Source organism: Mastomys coucha, unplaced genomic scaffold (genome assembly GCF_008632895.1).
Source record: "Mastomys coucha isolate ucsf_1 unplaced genomic scaffold, UCSF_Mcou_1 pScaffold16, whole genome shotgun sequence".
NCBI lineage: Eukaryota > Metazoa > Chordata > Mammalia > Rodentia > Muridae > Mastomys > Mastomys coucha.
Window position 1 is genome coordinate 83,337,255 of NW_022196898.1, and position 21,052 is coordinate 83,358,306.

The 21,052-nt window shown below is 39.1% G+C and overlaps 1 protein-coding gene across 3 annotated transcripts in view; it reads right to left on the reverse strand.

Moving 5' to 3' along the window:
• Bank1 (B cell scaffold protein with ankyrin repeats 1) overlaps positions 1-21,052 on the reverse strand; it is a 288,493-nt gene that overhangs the window by 25,278 nt on the left and 242,163 nt on the right. For all 3 annotated transcript variants that reach the window (XM_031375619.1, XM_031375621.1, XM_031375620.1), the window contains one exon: positions 17,175-17,243. In XM_031375619.1, coding sequence (XP_031231479.1) covers positions 17,175-17,243 — 69 coding nt within the window. The remainder of the gene's footprint in view (positions 1-17,174; positions 17,244-21,052) is intronic.

The following is a 21,052-nucleotide window of genomic DNA, read 5'->3' on the forward strand; positions in this document are numbered from 1 at the left end:
CTGAAGTACAGCCTTATTACAATGAAACCCAATGTCTAAAAATTGTTCTTATTTTGGGCTTGTACCACTGCAAGAGCCAAGATTTTAAACTCTAGTAAATACAAAACAAACAAAAAGACTTTATATATTTATGTTAATTTAAGAAAATACTAGTAGTGATGTATTATTTTGAAGTATACGGTTAATATGTTTGGAGTTATATAAAATTTATATGGAGAAAAATGTATTTTCACTATTGCTATAGATGAGTGTCTACATAAGACTGTTAAATTGATTGTTGTTTTATATCAAACAACTTTTATAATACTCATTTTTATTGTTATAATATTTTATAAATTTTAAAGAATATGACAAAAATATATTGTAAGTATTGAAAGGGGGTCTCTGGGAGGAGTGAGGGTACAAAAGGGAAACAAGAATGTGATTTAATTCTCTTTACTTAAAATATGTTCTTAAATGCTAACAAATTCAGATAAATTGAAATCATGTAACTTTTCTCATCATAATGCAATAAAAGTTTAAAAAGTATTGATGTCATTAATATTAAATATTTGTTGAAGAAATATTATCTCTAATTTTGAGAAGAGAGATCACAGTAAGAATAAATCTAAATGTCATCAAAGACTTGGGAGCATTTGAAAACCTTATCTCTAGAAGATGGAAATAAATACCAACTCATTTTGTAATGAAATGCTTTCTTTTTGGAATGTTTTATTTAGGAGGTTACCATGTATTTTTCTGGGTATCACAAAAGAATAGGAAAGCCCTGGGTCCTGTGTCATTGCCAATGGAACTCTGGAGGCTGGTATGAGACAAGAGAGTGGAGTAGGGAGCCTACTGGCAGAACACAGGCAAATTCATTTGCTCACTGTGTTATTCAAAGACATAAGTAGACCCACATGTCTTTGGGGAAGCTATGGCAACTCCAGATCACCTCAATCCCTGTTACAGTGTAATAACACACTTGTACAATCTGCCTGGCTTTGGAATTCATCTGAGTTTGCAACTTCTTGTCTATGTAGTTCTTTTTAATCTACTCACTCATTGGAATGTTTCAGGAAAAGCATGTTCTTATCAGGTTGTTAGTTCCGAATATGCCCAGTGCAGAAGTACATAAAACTATGCTGTTCAGCTAGAATTCAGTTACCTAGCCCTGGGGAAGTCTTTGGAATCCTTGTCAAGAAAGGAAGAAACTGGACAAATATGAAATCATAATATAAAAGATTTAAGAGATAGCAGAGGGATGCTCTTGTCTATAAATGTCATCATTGATAGAACTGAAAATTATTTCTCTGGAAAGAAGATATTTTAAACTCTAAACTTTAATTATCTGAAGGGTGCCATGCCCAGTCTTATGGATTGACCTCTTATGTCCATTTCAGTGAGTTCAGGACTAGGGATACTGGTAGACTCTCTTTCTGGAAGGTTTCCTTGCATCTAAACCATGTCTATGGCAAGCATTCTCTCTTCCATAGGGACTTCATTGACTTTTCAGAAGTTTATTGCTCCAGAACTAACAAGATGTCAGCAGATTAGAGTCCCAGGAGAAATGAAGACTACAAGCCAGCCTGAGGGCTGACTGGTTGAGCAGCAAAAAGCACAAAGAGCTATTGAGATTTTTGTTTCTTCTACCACTTGATATTTATCAGCTTCCACACAAACTCAGCTCCTGAGATGCAGTTTCCTGTAGTGCTAAGAGCCACCCTACCAGACCAGGAGACAGCATCCCCTTAGAAGCCATACCGTTTAACCAGCACCTTACTTATGACATCCTTTTGCCTAACCCAGAACCCATTTTTATCTCAATCCATGTAGCTACATTTTCTGTATCCACAGAAGGTATCTCCAGCAAAATATTCCCAGAGAAGTGACACTTACAATTTTGCTTCATGTATAGGTTTCACTGAATTAAAATATTGCATCTGGGGTGGAGGGTGTGTATGTGTCAAGATGACTCATTGGGTAAAGGCACCCACTGCTAAGCCTAGAAACAGGAATCTGATCCTGAGACAAGGGAGTCTACCAAGTTGTCCTCTGACCACACATGCACTATGCCACTCCATACAAATTAATAAAGAATCCTTCTTACTAATTTTGTTTCAATTACTGCACCTAATTTCAAATTCTTAACTTTTAAATTGTAAACAAGATGACTTCAGGGCAGAAAGAAATATGTTTTGTTCCTTCATAGTTATCTAAACACAACAGACTCAAATAGAGAAAGAGGGAGGGATAGAGAGAGGAGGAGAGGGAGGGGGAGGAGGAGGGGGAGAGAGGAAGGGAGAAGGGGAGAGGGAGAACCAATCTCAAGTCTTAGTAGTGAGCTGCTTGTGGACAAGCTAATTTCCCACATGCCTGCTTTTCCTTCTCATATGAAATAGGCTAAAGTACCTCCCTTGAGAAATTATTATTAGGTGGGACATGCTCCAAAGAAAAATGATCTAGAAACTTCACTCCGTCCTCCTTCAAGGCAGGCTCATTCTACACGTAGGGCAGGTTCTTTTTGTTACTCTCAGCTTACAGAGGTAGTGATGGCAGCTTCCCTTCCCACCCCACCTTTATCTTTCTGTTTACTTTGAGAAGAGTTAATATGACCATTATATAATTTTCATCAAAAAGATTTTGTCATCCTGCTAGCTGCTTGTTTGAAACCCTTGGTCACCTGATGTAAAAACCTCAAGACAGGCTAATGGCTTAGTTCCTTTTAATTTCTCTTTTTTAGTACCTTTTCATTTGATTTGAATATGGTTCACAGAAGCAACAAATCATCTATTATGTGAATATTTGAATGTGTGGAAGAGGTCAGAAAGCATTGCATTGAAAGTCTGTTGGTGGCTGACTGGCTAGAATATGTTTTACTAAAACTTTGGAAGGAAAAACATCTGAATAGGGCTGGCTGTTAGATAACAAGGCCAATGTGAAATACTTGCTTCATACATACCACACAGTTACAAAGAATATAATAAAAGGGATGACCGTTCCACACAAGAGCTTACTCTACAGAGACAAAGACAAATGCAGGATAAAAAAAAAATAAGCACAGAAGCAAAAATTAATACAAATTCAAAGATGATTATTGGGAAGAGTATTTTCCTCTCAGCCTATAACTTAATATAAAAATACTATATTGATTTTACAATAAAAACTACTGCTCTTTCCAACTCGGCTTCCCCCATGGAGCATGTTACTATCTTTATCCTTACAGGAGATGCACTGTGGTACGAACTACCCCACACTTGTAAAGCCCATTCTGTTCCATTTTTATGTATTCTTTTCTCTCCTGTTCCATGCTCCCCTTCCTTTTTGCCCTTCTGTCTTTCTCTCCCCATCTCATTTTCTCTTCCCCTCCCTTTCTTTCTTTTCTATGTGTATATACATCCACCAGAGTTCATACATGTGGAGGGCAGAGGTCAATGTCACATCTCTGCCTCAGTTATTCTACACCTTAGTTTTTGAAGCAGTTTATCTTGCTGAATCTAGAATTTTCTATTTGGCTTAGATTGTCTGGTTAGCAAGCTCCATGGATCTGTCTATCTCTGTGCCCTTAGCTCTACTCCTAGCTCTGGCATCGCAGATGAGCTTCTCTGTCCAGCCTTACATGTGTGTGTGTCAGGCATCAATACTCAGGTAAGCATGTTACCCACTGAGCAATCTCCATAGCCATTTCTTTTCATAGTAAAAAGATTAAGGCATGTTGCATATTATATGTTCATGGCAAATTAATCTTTAATGTTGGAAAGAACTCCTTGGTAATAGGACTTAGTCAGTGGCTAGAGTTAAGCCTGGCTGTGTTTTGTTAATGAGCCTGAGAACTGGTAGGCAACTAGACTACGATCCACAGGGCATGCTGAGTGGTATCTGGACTACAGACTTATTTTACAAACTCTAGAGCCTCCGCATCTCCTGACCTTGAGGGCTGCATATATATTTGGTATCACTTCCTTTGTTTATTGGCTTTGAGTTCTGCTTTTGTCCTAACACCTGGAAAACACTGGAGAACTAAAAACTGACAGGATTCTCGCTCACTAGTAGACACTTCCAAAACAAGAACTGTGAACATCCCGGTGCTGCCTTAGGTGAGTGTTCATTTCCTCTGGTGTTTTCTTGATTTAGGATTACACTCATGTGCATTGTTCCTTTCTCTTTGTTTCACAACCCAAGAATCTTATGTTGTTGTTCTGCAAACATTTTTAATTGCATTGAGTCTCATAGTCTTTGTAGTCAATGAGGTATCTATCCATTCTACTCTCAGAAGCGATTTGTGTCCTGTTTGTACAATCATGTGTCACCAACACCACTCCCACAGGTCTCCCTGCCCACACTGTTGTTTATGTTTTGCCACTCATGTTTCATTGGGACTCTTCTGCCCTTCCTCTTGCACTTTTGAGTGTGAATTACACTGCTTAGTTAAAAACAAAAACAAAAACAAAATAAAAAACAAGCCAAGCATGTCCCCTTGGGCCCTCCTTGTTATTGGGCTTCTTTGGGTCTGTAGTTTGTAGCATGGTTATCCTGTACTTTGTGGCTAATACCCACTTATTATTAAGTGAGTACATACCATGTTTGTCTTTCTGAGTCTTGGTTATCTCACTCAGGATGATCTTTCCTAGTTCTATCCATTTGCCAGCAAATTTCGTCATATTGTTTTTAATGACCGAGTAATACTCCATTGTGTAAACACCACTTTTTTTTTTTATTCATTCTTCAGTTTAGGGACACCTAGGTTGTTTCCAGTTTCTCGCTATTACTAATAAAGCTGCTATAAACAAATCTTCCTGAGAAGGGGAAATAGATTAGACATTGGGGGAGGGTGGATAGATGCAGGGGAATGAGTAGGGAAGCGGCTAAGGGAAGGTACAGAGGGGGTGACATGGGGGAGGACAGAAGGAGAGAATACTGGAAGAAACAACTGGATTCGGGGGGTGGTGCATCTCCGGGATGAACTACAAACCTAGGACAATGGAAACTTCCAGGATTCTATTTGCTAAAACTCATAGGTGTAGAGAGAGGGTGGTTCTGATGCTTTGATCAAGAAACTGCACAAGAACGCTGAAGATCTGTTCCCCAATTGGCTCCTGATTGATCAGTAAAGATGCTAATAGCTAATGGCTGGGTAGAAGAGGTGGGACTTCCAGGATCTTGCAGGCAGTCTTGTAGGTGCAGGAGGAGCAAAGGGATTTCGCCCTGCTTTGGAGGGAGAGAGAGCCACCAGCCATGTGAGATCTCAGGTGGAGGGGTCTTTTGCTGCTTGCCCGACTGGGCCTGGGGAAGTAGGTGGGAGGTTAGAAATACAGCTAAGCTGAGGGCAGCTTTAGGGTTCTGAGTGAGGAAACAGTAATCAGGCAACTAAGCTGAGGTCAGATTTAAAGGTGTTTAGCCAGGAGTACTGGAGGGAAGGGCACGCTAACTGTGAAAGGCTTAGAAATGCTCAGCCATTGAGCTGAAAAGCATATTAAAAAACAAGCTAACGTGTATGTGTATCTCATCTGTGCATCCAGGGGAGCCAAGGTCATAGCATGTCCTACCCAGATTTTAAAGCAGGATAGTAGAATCTATATGCTACACCTAGCAATGGGGGATATGGAGCCTGAACAGGCTATCCCTTGTAACCACGAAAGTCTTCCTTCCAATGCGGGATTGGGCACCAACCCAGCCACAAAACCTGGGAACCACAATCTGTCCTGCCTAAAAGATGTGCACGGGTCAAAGAGCAGACTTTGAGGGAAGGCCCAGCTTGAAACCCATCCCATAGGAGGGGGGTCCCAAACCCTGGCACTATTAATGATATGCTGCTATGCTTGCAGGCAGGAGCCTAGCATGACTGTCATCAGAGAGGTTTCACTCAGCAACCAATGGAAACATGACATTGAGACCCACAGCTGAACATTCAGTGGAGCTTGGGGAATCTTGTAGAAGATGGGGAGGAAGCCAGAGGGGTCAACGACACCACATGAAAACCGATAGTATCAACTAACCCGGGCCCAATAAAGGTTCATAGAGATTGAACTGCCAACCAGAAAGCATGCATGGGATAGACCTAGGCCCTCTACACATATGTAACAGATGTGTAAGTGAATCTTCACGTGGGACTCCTGGAGTGGGAGCAAGGGCTATCTCTGACTACATTGCCTTCCTCGGATCCCTTTCTCCTAACTGGGCTGCCCTGTCTGTCCTTAATAAAAGAAGATACATGTAGTCTTACTGCGACTCAATAGGCCAAGGCTGGTTGATAGCCAGGGGAGGCCCCTCCTTTTCTAATTCTCGGTAGATATATTATTTTAAGTGATATGCTATGAGAATATCTAGAGTTTTCTGGGAAAAGAAGGAATATTTATAATGAGCAGCTTTATTTTATTCCTAGCCAACCTCAGTAGGAAACTAGAAATTTATTTCCATTTATTTTTGAGAAATTATTATTTATTTTGTTATAAACAATGAAAAGCATAAATGTTAAAATAATAAATGTATATATGTATCCTCAGCCAAAATTATTATGTATTTCTTAATGAAATAACTGACATATTAGTATTTCTATATAGAATAGTTATTATATATGAACTCTTTTTTTGAGTATTATAAAAGTTGTTTGACATAAAACAACAATCAATTTAACAGTGTTATGTAGATGCTTGTCTACAGCAATACTGAAAATACATACATTTTTCTCAGTATAAATTTTAAATAACTCCAAACATTTTAACTTTATATTTCAAAATAATACATCACTACTAGTATTTTCTTAAATGAACTTAAATATATAAAGTCTTTTTGTTTCTTTGTTTGTTTATATATGAACTTGGATTTGAAATAAGTAGTTGCTAAAATTTATTCTTATAATATTACATAAACATTTCCTATTAGTCTAGTAGTATTTAAAATTTTATTTTATTACCTCATTTGATGTAATTTTCTTAATGTATTTTCCCTAATGCTATGTTGTTATGTAAAAAAATCTTCCTGATATTACATTCTCCTATTTTACTGCTGATTTTCCGTGTCTCTCTTCCTTCCTCTCTTTTTCTATCCTTCCATTCTTCTCTTCCATCTCTCCCATCCTTCCTTTTTCTATGATTTCCTTATTGATATATTCTCTCAATTGTATTTGCCATAGGCTTTGCTAATTGCCTTTAAAAAGTGAACACACACACACACATAGTATGTGACAATCTTAATTTTCAACTAAACACAACCTCGAATCACCTGGGCAGAGTCTCAGTGCGGGGTCATCTAGAGGAAGTTGACCTCTAGGGATGTCTGTGGAGCTGTCTTGATTGTTAATTGATGTGGGGAGACCTACGCATATTGTGGGTAGCACCTTTTTCCAAGTGCAGAATCACAGTCTGTACAGTGGATGCTGAGTAGCAGGAGATGGGCATGGCTTTGTTTCTTCTGCTTTTGATTATGGATGTGATGGAGCTAGCTTCTGTATGTTCCTGCTTCTAGACTTCACTACTCTGATAGAGTGTACCAGGAACTGGAACACTCCATCAGGGTAGTGAAGTTCCGGTTACCAGGAACTGTGAGCTAAAAAAACCAAAAACCAGTCTCCCTAAGCTGCTTTTAGTTAGGGTGTTTTAACATAGCAACAGAAAAGAAACTAGGACATTTTGTATTTTTGCAAATACTGATTTTTTTCCTTCAAATTAGTTATTTGGGAGTTTTGTACATTATGTTTTGATCAATTCACTCCCCTAACTGTCTCCAGATCCCACTCAACTTCATATCATTTTTTCTTAAACCTTTAAGACCATTATATATTGTCAAGTTATTCTTGATTATATGGTCTTTCCTCTCAGTGTGGCCAACCTACTAGGGGCCACATTCTTAGAGAAAACACTCTTTCCTCCTCCCAGTGTCTAACAATTGTCAATAGCTCCACACTATGGATGGGACCGCACTCCCTCATCCCTGTTCTATACTGGGACTTGGTTGGCTCTGGCTTGCATACCTTTTGTACTGGCAGTCACAACTTCCATGAGTTCATGAGTACAGTTGCTCTGCTGGGTCTATGAAGAACTGCTTCCTTGTAGTTACACACAACCTCTGGCTCTTACACTTTCAAATTCTACCTTTCACTTTCAGTTTTATCATTAGTTCATTAGTATTCATCCATTTTTATGCTTTTGTAGTAGAATATTGGTTTCTTAATAGTGAAAGATGTTTGAGATTATTTAGCTAGCTTTGTTCATAGACACATGTTATATGTGTATTCAGTTGTATTTTAATTTTTCTCTGTCTTAAATACAAATGTCAAAATTTTTGTTCATTGCTTTCATTTTAACCTTGTTATTAATTTTAAAAATACTTTGCTGATACCAAATTAGTTAAATACTGAATCATACCTTTACTGACTATTTTGTTAACATGTATATAATTAGAGAATGGTAGGGACAGAGCTTACAAAACTCAGCCTTATGGTATCCTAATATTTATGTATTTCTGTCTTTTTTGACTTTTTAAAAAAATTTCCTTATTGAATATTCATTGAATTTAAAACTTTATATAACTGTGATTATTTGTCTTTTTATATTTTGCTAGATTTTATTTAAATATTTTGATACTTTTATTATTTGTCTTAAAATTAAATGAACAATATGCATCTGTGATGATTAATTTTATTATAGAATAAAAGGGGTTAAATTCTGGTTGGGAAAATACAGGGTAGATAAATATAGGGAGTGATAAATAATGCTGAACACTTTTCAAAAAAGTCACAAAGAAACCCAGTACTGTAAAAGCTCCCTAAGCTATGTATAAACACATAAAAATTTAAATGGAGTTATTTTATAATGATGCAAGAAGTCCCCCAGTAGGTACCGTAGACTACATATAAAAAAAATTCTAGGCTGGGCAGTGGTGGCGCATGTCTTTAATCCCAGCACTTGGGAGGCAGAGGCAGGCGGATTTCTGAGTTCAAGGCCAGCCTGGTCTACAGAGTGAGTTCCAGGGCAGCCAAGGCTACACAGAGAAACCCTGTCTTGACAAAACCAAAAAAAAAAAAAAAAGAATTCTAGTATCATGAGTGGGTCACTTCTTTTGTTGGACAGTCAGGTCCCATAGACCTCTAAACACTATACTCCATCACTAATGTTCTTAGTTCTTACCATCAAGTTCTCTAGTACTTGATGGTAAGACCCTATTACTGAAGATACCACACTTTCCTTTGGAAACAGAGGGACAGCTGCACATGGTTAGTTATGGAAGCATGCACAAAGTTGTGCAAGCCCAAGCAGACCAAGCCTCAGGATGGAGAATGTAGGTGAGCTAGCTCTCTGTAACAGGGAAGCCCTAGTAAGTCAACAGTGCTCTAGTAGAAAGTCAGACATTCAAGAACACTTGGGTAGCACAAATTTGTCTGGGCAGAGGAGGGAAAAATGACACAAAACTGGGTGGGTGGGGAAGTGCAGGATGTATACGGGATGCTGGGAGTTGGGAAAGGGAGGGTGAAATATGATCAAAACATGTATGAAATTCTCAAAAAACTAATAAAGATGTTTAAGAGGTGTCTGATGTCTGGCTGGATGGTGGCCTCTTACTCAACCCTGGGTTTCCTGGATCGGGTAGCCGGCTCACTGTTGAGTTTAATCCCGTTCCTCAGCATTGGGGGGGGGACTGCAGGTGTGATCACCCTGAACTGCTTCATATGCTTACACACAAGTATTTTATAGATTTAATAAATTCATTATCTATTATCAAATTTTGATACTAGAACTTATTTTAAAAATTTTCTGTTGCGGGATATATTAAGAAAGAACTGGCACATTCCTGCACTATTGCTGGGTATCAACGGGCCACGTGTTTCCGGCTGGATGATCTCAACTCAGAGGTCTCTCTGGGCTGGAGCTCCTGAGTTCCCTTGGCGGATTGTTGTCATGCCAGCCCCACGCAACAACCGTCCACCCTGCAGTCAGCCACTACAACACCCAGCAACCCAGTAGAAACAAAACTCTTGATGACCCGCAGGCTTCCTGAGCTACTGCAGGCAACTCTCTGCCCCCATGAGGCTGGCCGGCCATGGACTGGCAAGCAATGGCCGACCTGTTCTTATCTCACGGAGACTCTGACTTAGAACTCCACAGTCTCTCCACCCAGCTCCCCAAGTTCCCGCTGGCAGGTTACCACGTCAGCCCCATGCTTCAAAGCCCCCACAACCTTTGGGGTGCACATCAGGCAAACCCACGCTTTCCTGCTGTACCTTCCCCTCTGGAACCCAGTCGAGTCTCTGTGAGAAAAACGTCACACACACTTATTTCAGAAACACTCTTCAGTTTGATTATCCTATTATTAATATAGAATGTATTTGAGGTAATGATTTCATGATAACATTGAATTGCTATCTTTTCTAAAATCTTGGACTATTGAAAATATAAAAGTGTTTTATATTTTATATGAGCAGAATACCTAACTAAATAAAAATGACTTAACTTGCATCCATCCCCTACATACACACAAAATCATTTGTATCCAATTTTATTACTGAGATTTCTAACTTTTAAAACTTATTTTGAGTTTTCTTTTTTCTCCTTTATTGAAGATAGACTCTTTTCTCATACCATCCATCTTGATTATAGTCCACCCCCCCCTCCCAGTCCGGCTACTCTTTCCAGTACTTCTCTGTCTCCCCACTCCTATGGATCTACTTCCTTTCTGTCTCTCATTAGAAAGGAGCAGGCTTCTAGGAGATCACGAGCAAACATGAGAAAATAAAAGAAAAATCATCTCATCAAAGTTGGACAAGACAACCCAACAGAAGAAAAAGAGCCCCAGGAGCAGGTCCAAGAATCATATTTGTTCACACACTCAGAAATCCTACAAAAATACTAAGTTGAAAGGTACACCATATATGCAGAGGACCTGGTGCAGATCGCATATAATCTTTCTTTTTAAAATTATTCTTTAGAAATTTTGTACATGTATACATTACAGACTGGTGGCACTCATGTATAGTTGCCTCTCTTTTCCTCTTCCAAATCCTACCTCACCCTTCTTCCAGGAGAATCCCCATCCCTTTGCCATGTCTGTTTGTTTTGTTTTTCGTTTAACAAAGCACTATAAAAATCGCTGTTAGATATTTCTCAAATATCCTGGGGTTATTCTTTATCTTCATAGTTAAAAGATTGGCTGTGGTGTGTCTAAAACTAGATGCTTTTCCTAGATCCGAGGCAGGACAGTCCCTCTGAGTCTCATTCCTGCCACATCAGTTAACTCAGCAGCTATGCCTTTTATTCTATATAGAAAATACCTGTCACACACAGGTCAGACCTTTCGTTTTCCATGCTTTCTTAGTTTTCATGCAAACAAACCTTCTCCAGTCCATTCTCTACTAAACAATAGAGTTTTCAGGGTCAGTTCCTTTTGCTGCCACAGATACAGATTTCAACCTTCTATTGAACTATCAGCTTTCTAATGTTTTATTTTTTTGTTTTCATCACACAATACTTTCCTCTAACTACTCTCTGTCTGTCCTTCCCTTAAAATGTTGTTAAACTATTTTGTCTTTGTCTCAACTTGATCTTACTCTGGGACTCTGGTGTTGCTATTTATTCAATTTGTAAAGGACTTTTCCATTTCTGATACCCCATCCCTTCTTTTCTTGATTCTTATCTTCTCCTTCCTCTGCCTCCTCCTCTGCCTTGTCAGGTTGTTGTTCTTTGAGATATGATGTCTCCATGTAGCACAGGTCGGAACTTGGCTCTGCTCTCCAGGTTAATCCTGAACTCATTCACCTGCCTTGGTCTTTCGGTTGCTAGAATTGCAGGTGTGTAAAACATCTCTGGCAAACTCATTGTTCACCGAAGCACTTAGTGTTTTTCCGTTCTTTGGTTCTGTTTCTTGTTCAGGTCATATTTTATTGTCAGACCCAGGACTGCAGAGGGTTTTGATAGAAGCAGCATACAAATCAGGTCCTGGGGAATAGCAACTTTTCCCCAGACAAGAGCAACATGATTTGCTGGGACTACATTCCTGTCTGGGCACATGTGACCAGTGAGATACTTGCCTATCCCTGTTCTCCATCATGTAGCTTTATTTGAGGGCCCCAGAGAACTAAAAAAAAATCTCATTCACACACCTCTCCCCTCCTTGCTGTCTACTGGGGGGGGCACTTTCTGTATGTATAGCCATAAAAGCTGAAGAAGAGAAGCCTTTGAAGAGAGCAGTAAGCTGTGGTAGGGTTCCATGACAAGGGTGGGATTGGATGGCTTCCTTCTCTATGGGAAAATGGCAACCTTATTTCATAGACTGCAGGGGCATACTGTTAACATTTGTTTTATCAGTCACCTTTTTAAAAAATTAGAACTAGCCCTAGATTCTTCTGAACTCAATTTTAAAAATTTTTGGTCTTTATTATTATTAGGAAGTTTGTATCTCTTGGATTTTGCCTTCATTTCTGACAGAAGTCACATAGTGCACATTAGCACAGTTCATTTCAGGCAAGAAATAAGAAACTGTACAAAATATTCAGGTATAACTTTAACAAAAAAAAATACCCTTTGTGAGCAATATGACAAATGGAAATATAAGCTATACTGGAAAAAGCAGCTGAAGCCATTATTCTTTTATGGAGTACAAATGATCACATTTTGACAATTTTCCCTCTTTTCTATTTAATATATCTAGAATTGGCAAGCACAGCCTGATGGAAATACCACAGGGCTCAGAAGTCTCTTTTCCCCACATAAGAGTAATACCTTCCACGTTTCTCCAGGTCTCCTGCTTAAAGACAATTTTATTATTTAACATTTATCAAGCTGACCAGCACTGTGTACTCAGAGAACACAGAAATAGACTCTCTGACTAAATCTTTTCCATGGGCATGCAAACGCCTCCAAAAGAAAGTCCATAATAGTTTAGACTGAAGAATTGGGCAGAGACTTTGCCAGGGGTTACAAACTTACAAGCCCAAGGGGCCAAACACAAAGTTACAAAGCAAAATTTTAGTGACTGATTATTAAATATATTATTAAATATACCAAAATAGCTGTCATTATCACAAACAAATATGTTCTTTCAGATTTTTGGTATTGATAAAATGACTCTTGATGGATTTTTATTTTATACTTTAGATAGACTTATGACTTAAGGGAAATGTATTTCAAACATAAGAAATACACATGGAGAGAATGATAATGTGAAAGATATCTATATAAAATTTAGATATAGCTTCTACATTTACATACAGGGTATGAATGGCAACCCAAATCTGGAAGTTCTGTAAGTAATTCTTGTGCTTATCTAGCTCTGGGGTGCTTGCTGTAGACACTTGATTAGACTGGGCATTCCCCTGTAGTAGGGTTTGCTCTGAGTAACAGCAACTGGGAATCTTTCACTTGGCTTATTAATTAATGAAGATGAGCAGAGTATGAGTGAGTGCCATGTCCAGGGAGGCTGACTGGACTGTTTCTGTTCTTTGGTTGCTGTGTTTCATCCTTGCAGTAAAACAGGAGTGGGGATAGTGAATACAATGGAGTTGGCCTTGGCATGGTAGGAAAAGCTCAAGAGAATCCACACATTTAGGAGCCATGGGCGATCTGGAAGCTGAGCATAGGATATAATTTTGTGTTCATGTCCTTTAGGAAGGAGCTTCATGTGTCTCTAGTGAACCTGGAGGATGTTTGGATCATGATCTAGTGGCCTGACATTTGCCAAACACCCAAACGATGCAGAAGCCCTTCCCTCAGTGAGAATTTCATGAATTAATCAGCCTTCGGCGAATTCTGATTCCAGAACCCTGGCTTACTCCAAATATGCTGACAGGATCTATTCCCCTGGTTTGTGCTGTATGAACACGACTTTAACTTCTTCCTGGCTCAGGGTTAGGAAATGGAGCAGAATGGAAGAGCATTATATCTGTGACATCACTCTTCTGCATTTTCTGATTTCAAAACCAACTTGGAAAAATTGACCTTAAAACTGCATTTTGGTGAAAAAAAAATTATCTGTGATCCCCAGTCCTTCTTAGCACTTTCCCCTTGTATTTCTTCAAGATGTAAAATTCTAGTCAAAGAATTCCTTTGAGTTCTCACAGAAATGGTGCCAATTAATTTTTTTTTCTGTTCCTTGGGAAAATTCCTTGGCTCAGCAATAATGTAACTTCCTGGCAACCCTTTGGCAGTCTTGAACATAGAGATTCTGAAGTGCTTTCCATTTCCGTAGGGAAAGAGTTGGCTCTTATGAGTGCCTTTTCTTCCAGAATACAGTAGAGAAATACATAGTTTAACCCTTTTCAGGAAACCTGCCTCGGTCCCTTAGAAAATCTTAACTCATGAACATTTCACAAATCCCCACTTCCCTCCAGAGACATCAGCACTGGAGAAGTATCTACACTCATTCCTACGGCATGAGGAAATCCCAGGAGAGTTAAAAAAAAAAAAAAAAAAAAAAAAAAAAAAAAAAAAAAAAAAAAAAAAAAAAAAGCTCTGAAAACCTGTGAGAAGCAGTGTCTTTCCATGGTCTGGATGATCATAATACTGAAATGCCTTCAAGAAGTGCAGCCAGGCAATTTTCATGCAAACTGTCCCTCACAAGCTCATTCATGCCTTGCTTGCTTGCTCCCAGGCGGTGGTGCTGTTTTGGGAGGGGGTTTCTACTTTACCAAGTACAGAAAATCTGGAGGGAGCAGGACACTCTCTCTGCTTCCTGGCAGCCATGACATAAACTACCCTGCTCTGCTGCTCTCAGCACATGAAGGAGTGAGACCTCTGAAACCATGAGCCAGGATAGATCCTACTCTCAGGTTGGCTGCTTGGGTATTTTGTTACAGTAAAGAAAATTCTGCCTAACATAAAAGCCATTTAAGTACCCAATACTTTCATAAAGATCATTACATTATTATTACTTTATTATTTTTCTTCATGCTGGAAACTAATTTTCCTGAAGGATATAGTCATCAGAGAAATTCTGAAAAAAAAATTTTTTTTTAAAGATCTGATTTTCTCTTACTTTTAGAAATAGCACAATATTTTTTTCTATTCTGGTAAACTTGATGTCTAAGAGTAAAGAAATATCCTACTGTGACTAATTTAAAATGCTACAAATAAGTTGAATTTAAGAATCAAAATAAAAAGACATCAAATAACATGTGATATTTCTTTTTAGTCCCGAGAGGACTAAAATGTCTAATGAAAACTGACTTTTGTGTAGCAAATTAGTTAAGAGTCTATGACTGGGTATAGAAAATCAATGAAACATGACATTACAGATAAGGTTTATTGTAAAACTTGTCTCCTTTCGCTATTCTCTACTTTCTGCTCTCTTACTGTAAACCTAACTAAAGGCAGCGAGTAAGCATCCTACAACCCATAGACTATGCTGCCTTAAATTTTATCTGAAAGCAACTTAGTTCATTGTTTGCGAATTCTGGCTCACCCACATTTTCAGGATATGAGTAGCTGTTTTGCCAGGATGTTTCATCAGTGCCACCTAGTTCCATTACTTGTTCCTGCTTAAAACCTCACGAGCCTGGTCTTTCTGTCTGGATTTCTATCAACATTATGGTCTTCTATATTTCCACCAGAAAGGCTCATTAATCCCCCCGTATAGCATTCCAGGGCTTCTCTGAATTTCAGCTGTAAACTCCTCCACATTTCTTCTTGTTCCAGTGAACTATATGATCAGGTTTATTAGAGCTATACCCTACTTTCACTACCAACTTTTAGTATTAATTACCTTTCTTGTTGAAAGTGCCCAACAGAAGCAAGTTAAGGGAGAATGGATTCATTGTTTGCTCATAGTTTGGGAGGGTTTGGCCCCCATAGTGGCAAAAGCTTGAATGCTGAAGCAGATGAATTTGGGGCTATGGGAATTTGCTACATCTCAGAAAACCAAGAGGTGAGGAGAGAGGTTGTGTCAAATCTAGGGCTGGTTATAAACCTCAAAGCCCACTCAAGTGACCTGCTTCTACCAGCCAGGCCTTTGTCTGTTCTGTAGTCTCTGCACAAAAAGCTGTGGACAGGTGTTAAAGCAGAGGAAACCCATAACATGTAAACCATGACATGGCTAAATTATGAAGTTAATGCTAATATCGGATAATTGCCATTTAAAGAGAGTGGTTGTTTGCATATAGACTTAAAAGCTGTGTAAATAATTCATAGGAGGGTCGAGGTTCAGCTTCTTCACTTATTGTCTTCAAGTGCCATGCAACTAATCACGAGAGCAATCTATGTACAACTGAGCTGCCACGAGGAATGCTACTTGAAGTGATGAGTGATACTCATTGAGAATACAGCGTGGTTTGAGGGACTTCTCATAGCATCCCGAGAGCGGGTCCTTTGTGGTCCTGAGCTGAATATTGTTCAGTGAGTGTCAGAAGTAGGTACAGCCTGTGCCTAGCCTCTTCAAAATGGCGCAAAAGGAGTTCGAGCACATGGGAGGGGGGTTCTGTGCCTTCTTTATTTCAATGTGTCTTTCTCAATGATTACCTGGTACTAGTTTCAAGGTGACAAGATTTGGGACTGAAGTTATAGCAAAGGTGCAACTGCATCTGCTCACTGTTTCCCAAAGATAACTACCGTAAGTAAGCTTGGCGTCAACTGACTTTTATGGTTTTTATATTTGAACATTTATTCAGTCCCAACTGTTGAAGAAGAGGTGTACTAAATAGCCTAATAGCAGGCTATTTAGTACATTTAGGTTATAGTTAATACATATTAGATTATTTGGCCTATTTAAGCTACAGAGTCTATCCTTGAAAAAGACAAATGTCCAAGTGAATCCTAGAAGTAAAGCTGTCCCACTTGAGATGTTGATGTAACAGCAGTGGACTTCAGCTCTACTCCACACAACAAATGATTGTTCACAAGATATTTCATCAAATTTCATACTAGGAAAATGGTTCTAGCTTTGATTGGCATCTACAACCGACTAAAGAAACACCCAAGCTAGTCTCGCTTACAGATCTATAAAAGGGGCCTCTGACACAAGTTATGGAATTTGCCTTATTTGTCCTTCCTGGTGCCATAATAACAACATCACCACAGGCAATATGACGGGGAGCAGGGGGCTTTCCTGCGCTTCCTAATGAAAATAACTGATTTTCTTGTGACAAGATATAAACTTCAAAGTAAAATCAATCAAACTCGGTTGTTTGTATCTGACCTAGGGAGTTTTATGCAGATTCCCATGACTTCTTTAAATCTTATTTAGGAGGTTAAATAGGTTGAAGTTAGCATCAGTACCGGGTTTTTTAGGGAGACTGTAGAACTTATCACCATCAGATTGTCTTCTGGCTGCCTTTTGTTGGAACACTATAAAAAAGCATAGAACATAAAGTTTATTAGACAAAGGCATTTAAGAATATCAAATAGACCATGGGAGCCTCTATGAAGGCACCGTGTAATGTATCATTTTCTTTAATAACAGTATCTGAATTATATTCATTTCTGAGTATGAGGTTTTCCTTAGTAACAATATCTGAACTATATTCACTTTTGAGTCGTAAGTAAAGATTATTAAATTTGTAATTTTCTCATGTATGCAGTTTATCAGTAATTTTGGAAAGCATTTTCTTTGGGCAGAGTCTATTAATGTTGATGGGATGCTTTCCTAAGCTGATTCCTTCTTGAAATCAGATAAAGATAAAAGCACCATTTTTTTTTAGAAGTGATAAAGGCTAAACCCACATGAGGGTGAAGGTTCATTTGCATAGAGACTACTCAATCAGGCTTGTGGGTGATAAGCAAGCATAATTGTTGTTTCTTCTTAAACTGAAGAGAAGCCTGTTGTGTTCCACAGATGTAATAATAAGAGAGGCACTTTACTCTTGCATCATCTACCCCGACCTCAGACCTTTTAAAGCAGCTTGTTTGAATTACTTCATTATCTGAAAAGTGCTTTGTTCTCATTTATTATTTCGCACATGAAATTCTGAGAATTAAGTCATCATTACTCACCCTGTTTTGCAGATGAAAGGTAAAATTCAGTGTTTAATATTTATGAAGCACCCACAAAGTTCTGGATACTTTCGGGGTATTTGTTAATGAAACAGACCAGATCCTTTACTACTTTACTTTTTGGAAAATGAGCATCCGGAGTTACATTTATTTTTTTATGGGCAGTCTGAATTATGGGGTTTGGGAACTCGAAAAGGCCTGGGAGATTTAGTCCAGCCTCATATGTTTATAGACGAGGAAGTAACCAGCTTGTAAAAGGGCTAAGTGAATTTTGAAATGATCCCAGAGTTGTTAGCAGAGAAATGATTTAGACCCTTAAGCCTTGGCCTCCAGCCTCTTGCTTCCTCCCTACAGTGCTGCTGTGTCTCCTACTTAGGAACTATTCCCTTTTAAAGTTAGAGAAGGAGGCTGAGAGGAGTTACAGGAGTGAGGCCCTGCTCTTGTTCCTGGCATCTCAGCAGAATCTTCCTGTAAAATGAACGGAGGCCCTTGGGGGCAAGGAGACAGCTGTCTGGCACTTGGCCACTGTGACCTGGGGAAATAGGTCCATGATGATCATAGAGTTTTGCTGGGGTTCTGCTCTTATTTAAACCACGCTAATGTCAAGGTCATATATGGAATTTATCAAGTATATGTACATTTATAAGTAACTTTTAAAAAACAAATGTCCCAAATCAAATCAACGTTTATTAAACACTTCATGTCTTAGGTGATGTCAAGAGAAAGATTATTCCTCTCTATGTCCTCAGGAGGAGTGAATATGATGTCAAATATGATGCATTTGAGAAAAATTATACATCTAAAGTAACATCTCTGGTTGAAAATCAGTTTTCTTTGTACATTCTGGGCTTGTTGTGTTTTTCCTAAATAAAACACAGTGAGGGGTATTTGGCATGTGACTATTCTTTAAGACACCAGATTCCTCCCCCTCCCCCGAGTCTCATTTGCGGTTTTCTTCAGCTAATTCTACAGTTGCCCTAGCATAAAGTGATGACAGGCAGCCCGTGTTTTTGCTAGTATTGTTAAGATGTGATGGAGAGTGCCTAAGACTGAAACACTGTAGTCCGGCATCATTAATATGGGAAACAACTTGCACTCAATGGCAAATGCGAATAGTAATTTCTCCAGTTAGACAGTGGGTTACTTAAAAGTTTATGGATTCTGCTGAGGTTTGACGCTGCAGGTAGACTTCTCTTCCCAGCTTTCTTGGTGTGAAGTTTGCTGTAAATCCAATTCACCCTGGATACTTTTTTGGAATACTTTCTGCTGGCAACAAATGCTTGGCCCATGTGATGAACAATTAATGCTGGCCTTGGCCTTCAGTTACTAGTCATCAGTTGTTATTTCTCTAGAGTTGAACCAGGGTCAATCTGGAGGTGAGAGGGAGCCAACTACTGGGATGGTTGGTGGCGTGAGGAGATGCTGATAAAGAGCACTGTAGGTGGAGGTAGGGAATAGGTTACAGTGCTAAGTCCTATTAACATCTAATCTGACTTAGAATTCCTTACCTCACCTCTCCTGCACCCATGTGTCTTTCCTTCTCCCTGAGCTTACTGATAAGTTTTACATCTTTATAGAAATTTAGACTTAGCAAATAGTCTTCTCAATCTTTTAAAGTTCACAAGCATTTTCCAAATACAACATAGCCATGAGGAAAGACCTACTATTTGTAGTCAGAGGGCTTGGACTAATAGAAAAAAGTGGAACGTTAAATCCCAGAGCAGAATGATTTTTAAAAATGTATTGACAATGCTGACCCTTGGTAAGCACTGTTCCCAATGCATTTTACCCAGTCAGTGTTCAAGGCATGGAACCAATGCAATTTCTGACATATCAACTTGGATGACCTTTACCCAGTGTAATCTTATTTTTCTCTTGCTAACTGTAGTTAGAATTAGAGAAGAAAAAAAAAACATGAACATGTCTTTACCTTTAAACACAAGAAACCAGGAGAGGGGAAACAAAACCAACAAAACAAGCTTTGAGGTTTAAAATAATCTCAAACAATACAAATGTCTAAAATGACACCCTCATTTATTTTAAGTATTGGAGAAATGATGTCTGTAAAAGTTTCTCCAGCATAGAAATGACATTGAATGAAAAATTAGCATAGTATTAAATATTCAAATATGTTAAGCAAAGCAGAAGTAGCAGAGGAGGAGCTGGCGAGTGGAACATGTTCACTTGCACAGTTTGTCTTGCCAGGCTGTTCTGCAGGAACACTACTCATGTCACCCTCAATTATTGTCCCCTGAGAGCAAAAGAAGTCATTGAGGATGCCTCTTCCCAGAAAAATGGACAAAGCACCCCAGTATTTTTGTCTGTGGCAAAGCTGATAAAAATCTGGGGGATAGCAAATATCATTCATGAGGATTCAAAATAGAAGTCACAAATCCCATGATACTCTGTGCCCATCACATGTGAGAAATGAAAACATACACTCTATACTGTGTCCTGAGCTTGCAAGTGATGTGCTCATAGAAGGGACTTCTTTGTTATTCATTATATTGCCAGGTACACAGCCCAGCACTGTGCAAACGAGGTCTTGGGGTGCACAGGTATATCAGACACTTTCCAGAGCTTCCTGCACTTTGCAGTGTTCATTTAGACAGAGGTCAAGCATGCTACTAGTGCCTACTGATGAAGACAAGTAACACAGTCGGGGAGAACAAGAGTCACTGCTCAGTCCTTGTAGCCTCGTCTTCCCCATCTGTCTCCCCATTATGTACTGTATAAGAGCTAACCACAAAAGGCAGAAGAGGAAACAGAAAGCAAAAGGAACAACCCTTTTCTGAAGGTGTCAACAGAGAAGGAGAATGCTGTCACCCGATCAGTGGTCCCAGTGGCTCACCTGAAGCTTAGGGAAGATATGCAGCCCCTATAAGAAGCTACACACACTTTGGTAGCTTGAAACCCTTTCATTGTCCTGACATTTTGACATTAGTTCCACCTCATTGTGTGGAATGTTTATCCAACACAGGTCACCACATCAAACAGGAATGTGGACATAGTCATATCTGCCATGTACTATGAGGATCTTTTCCTGGCAGGAACATACAGACTTAGGAAAATGGAAACTATGTTTTGGTGTCTAAGCCCACTCACCAGCCAGCACACACACACACACACACACACACACACACACACACAGAGAGAGAGAGAGA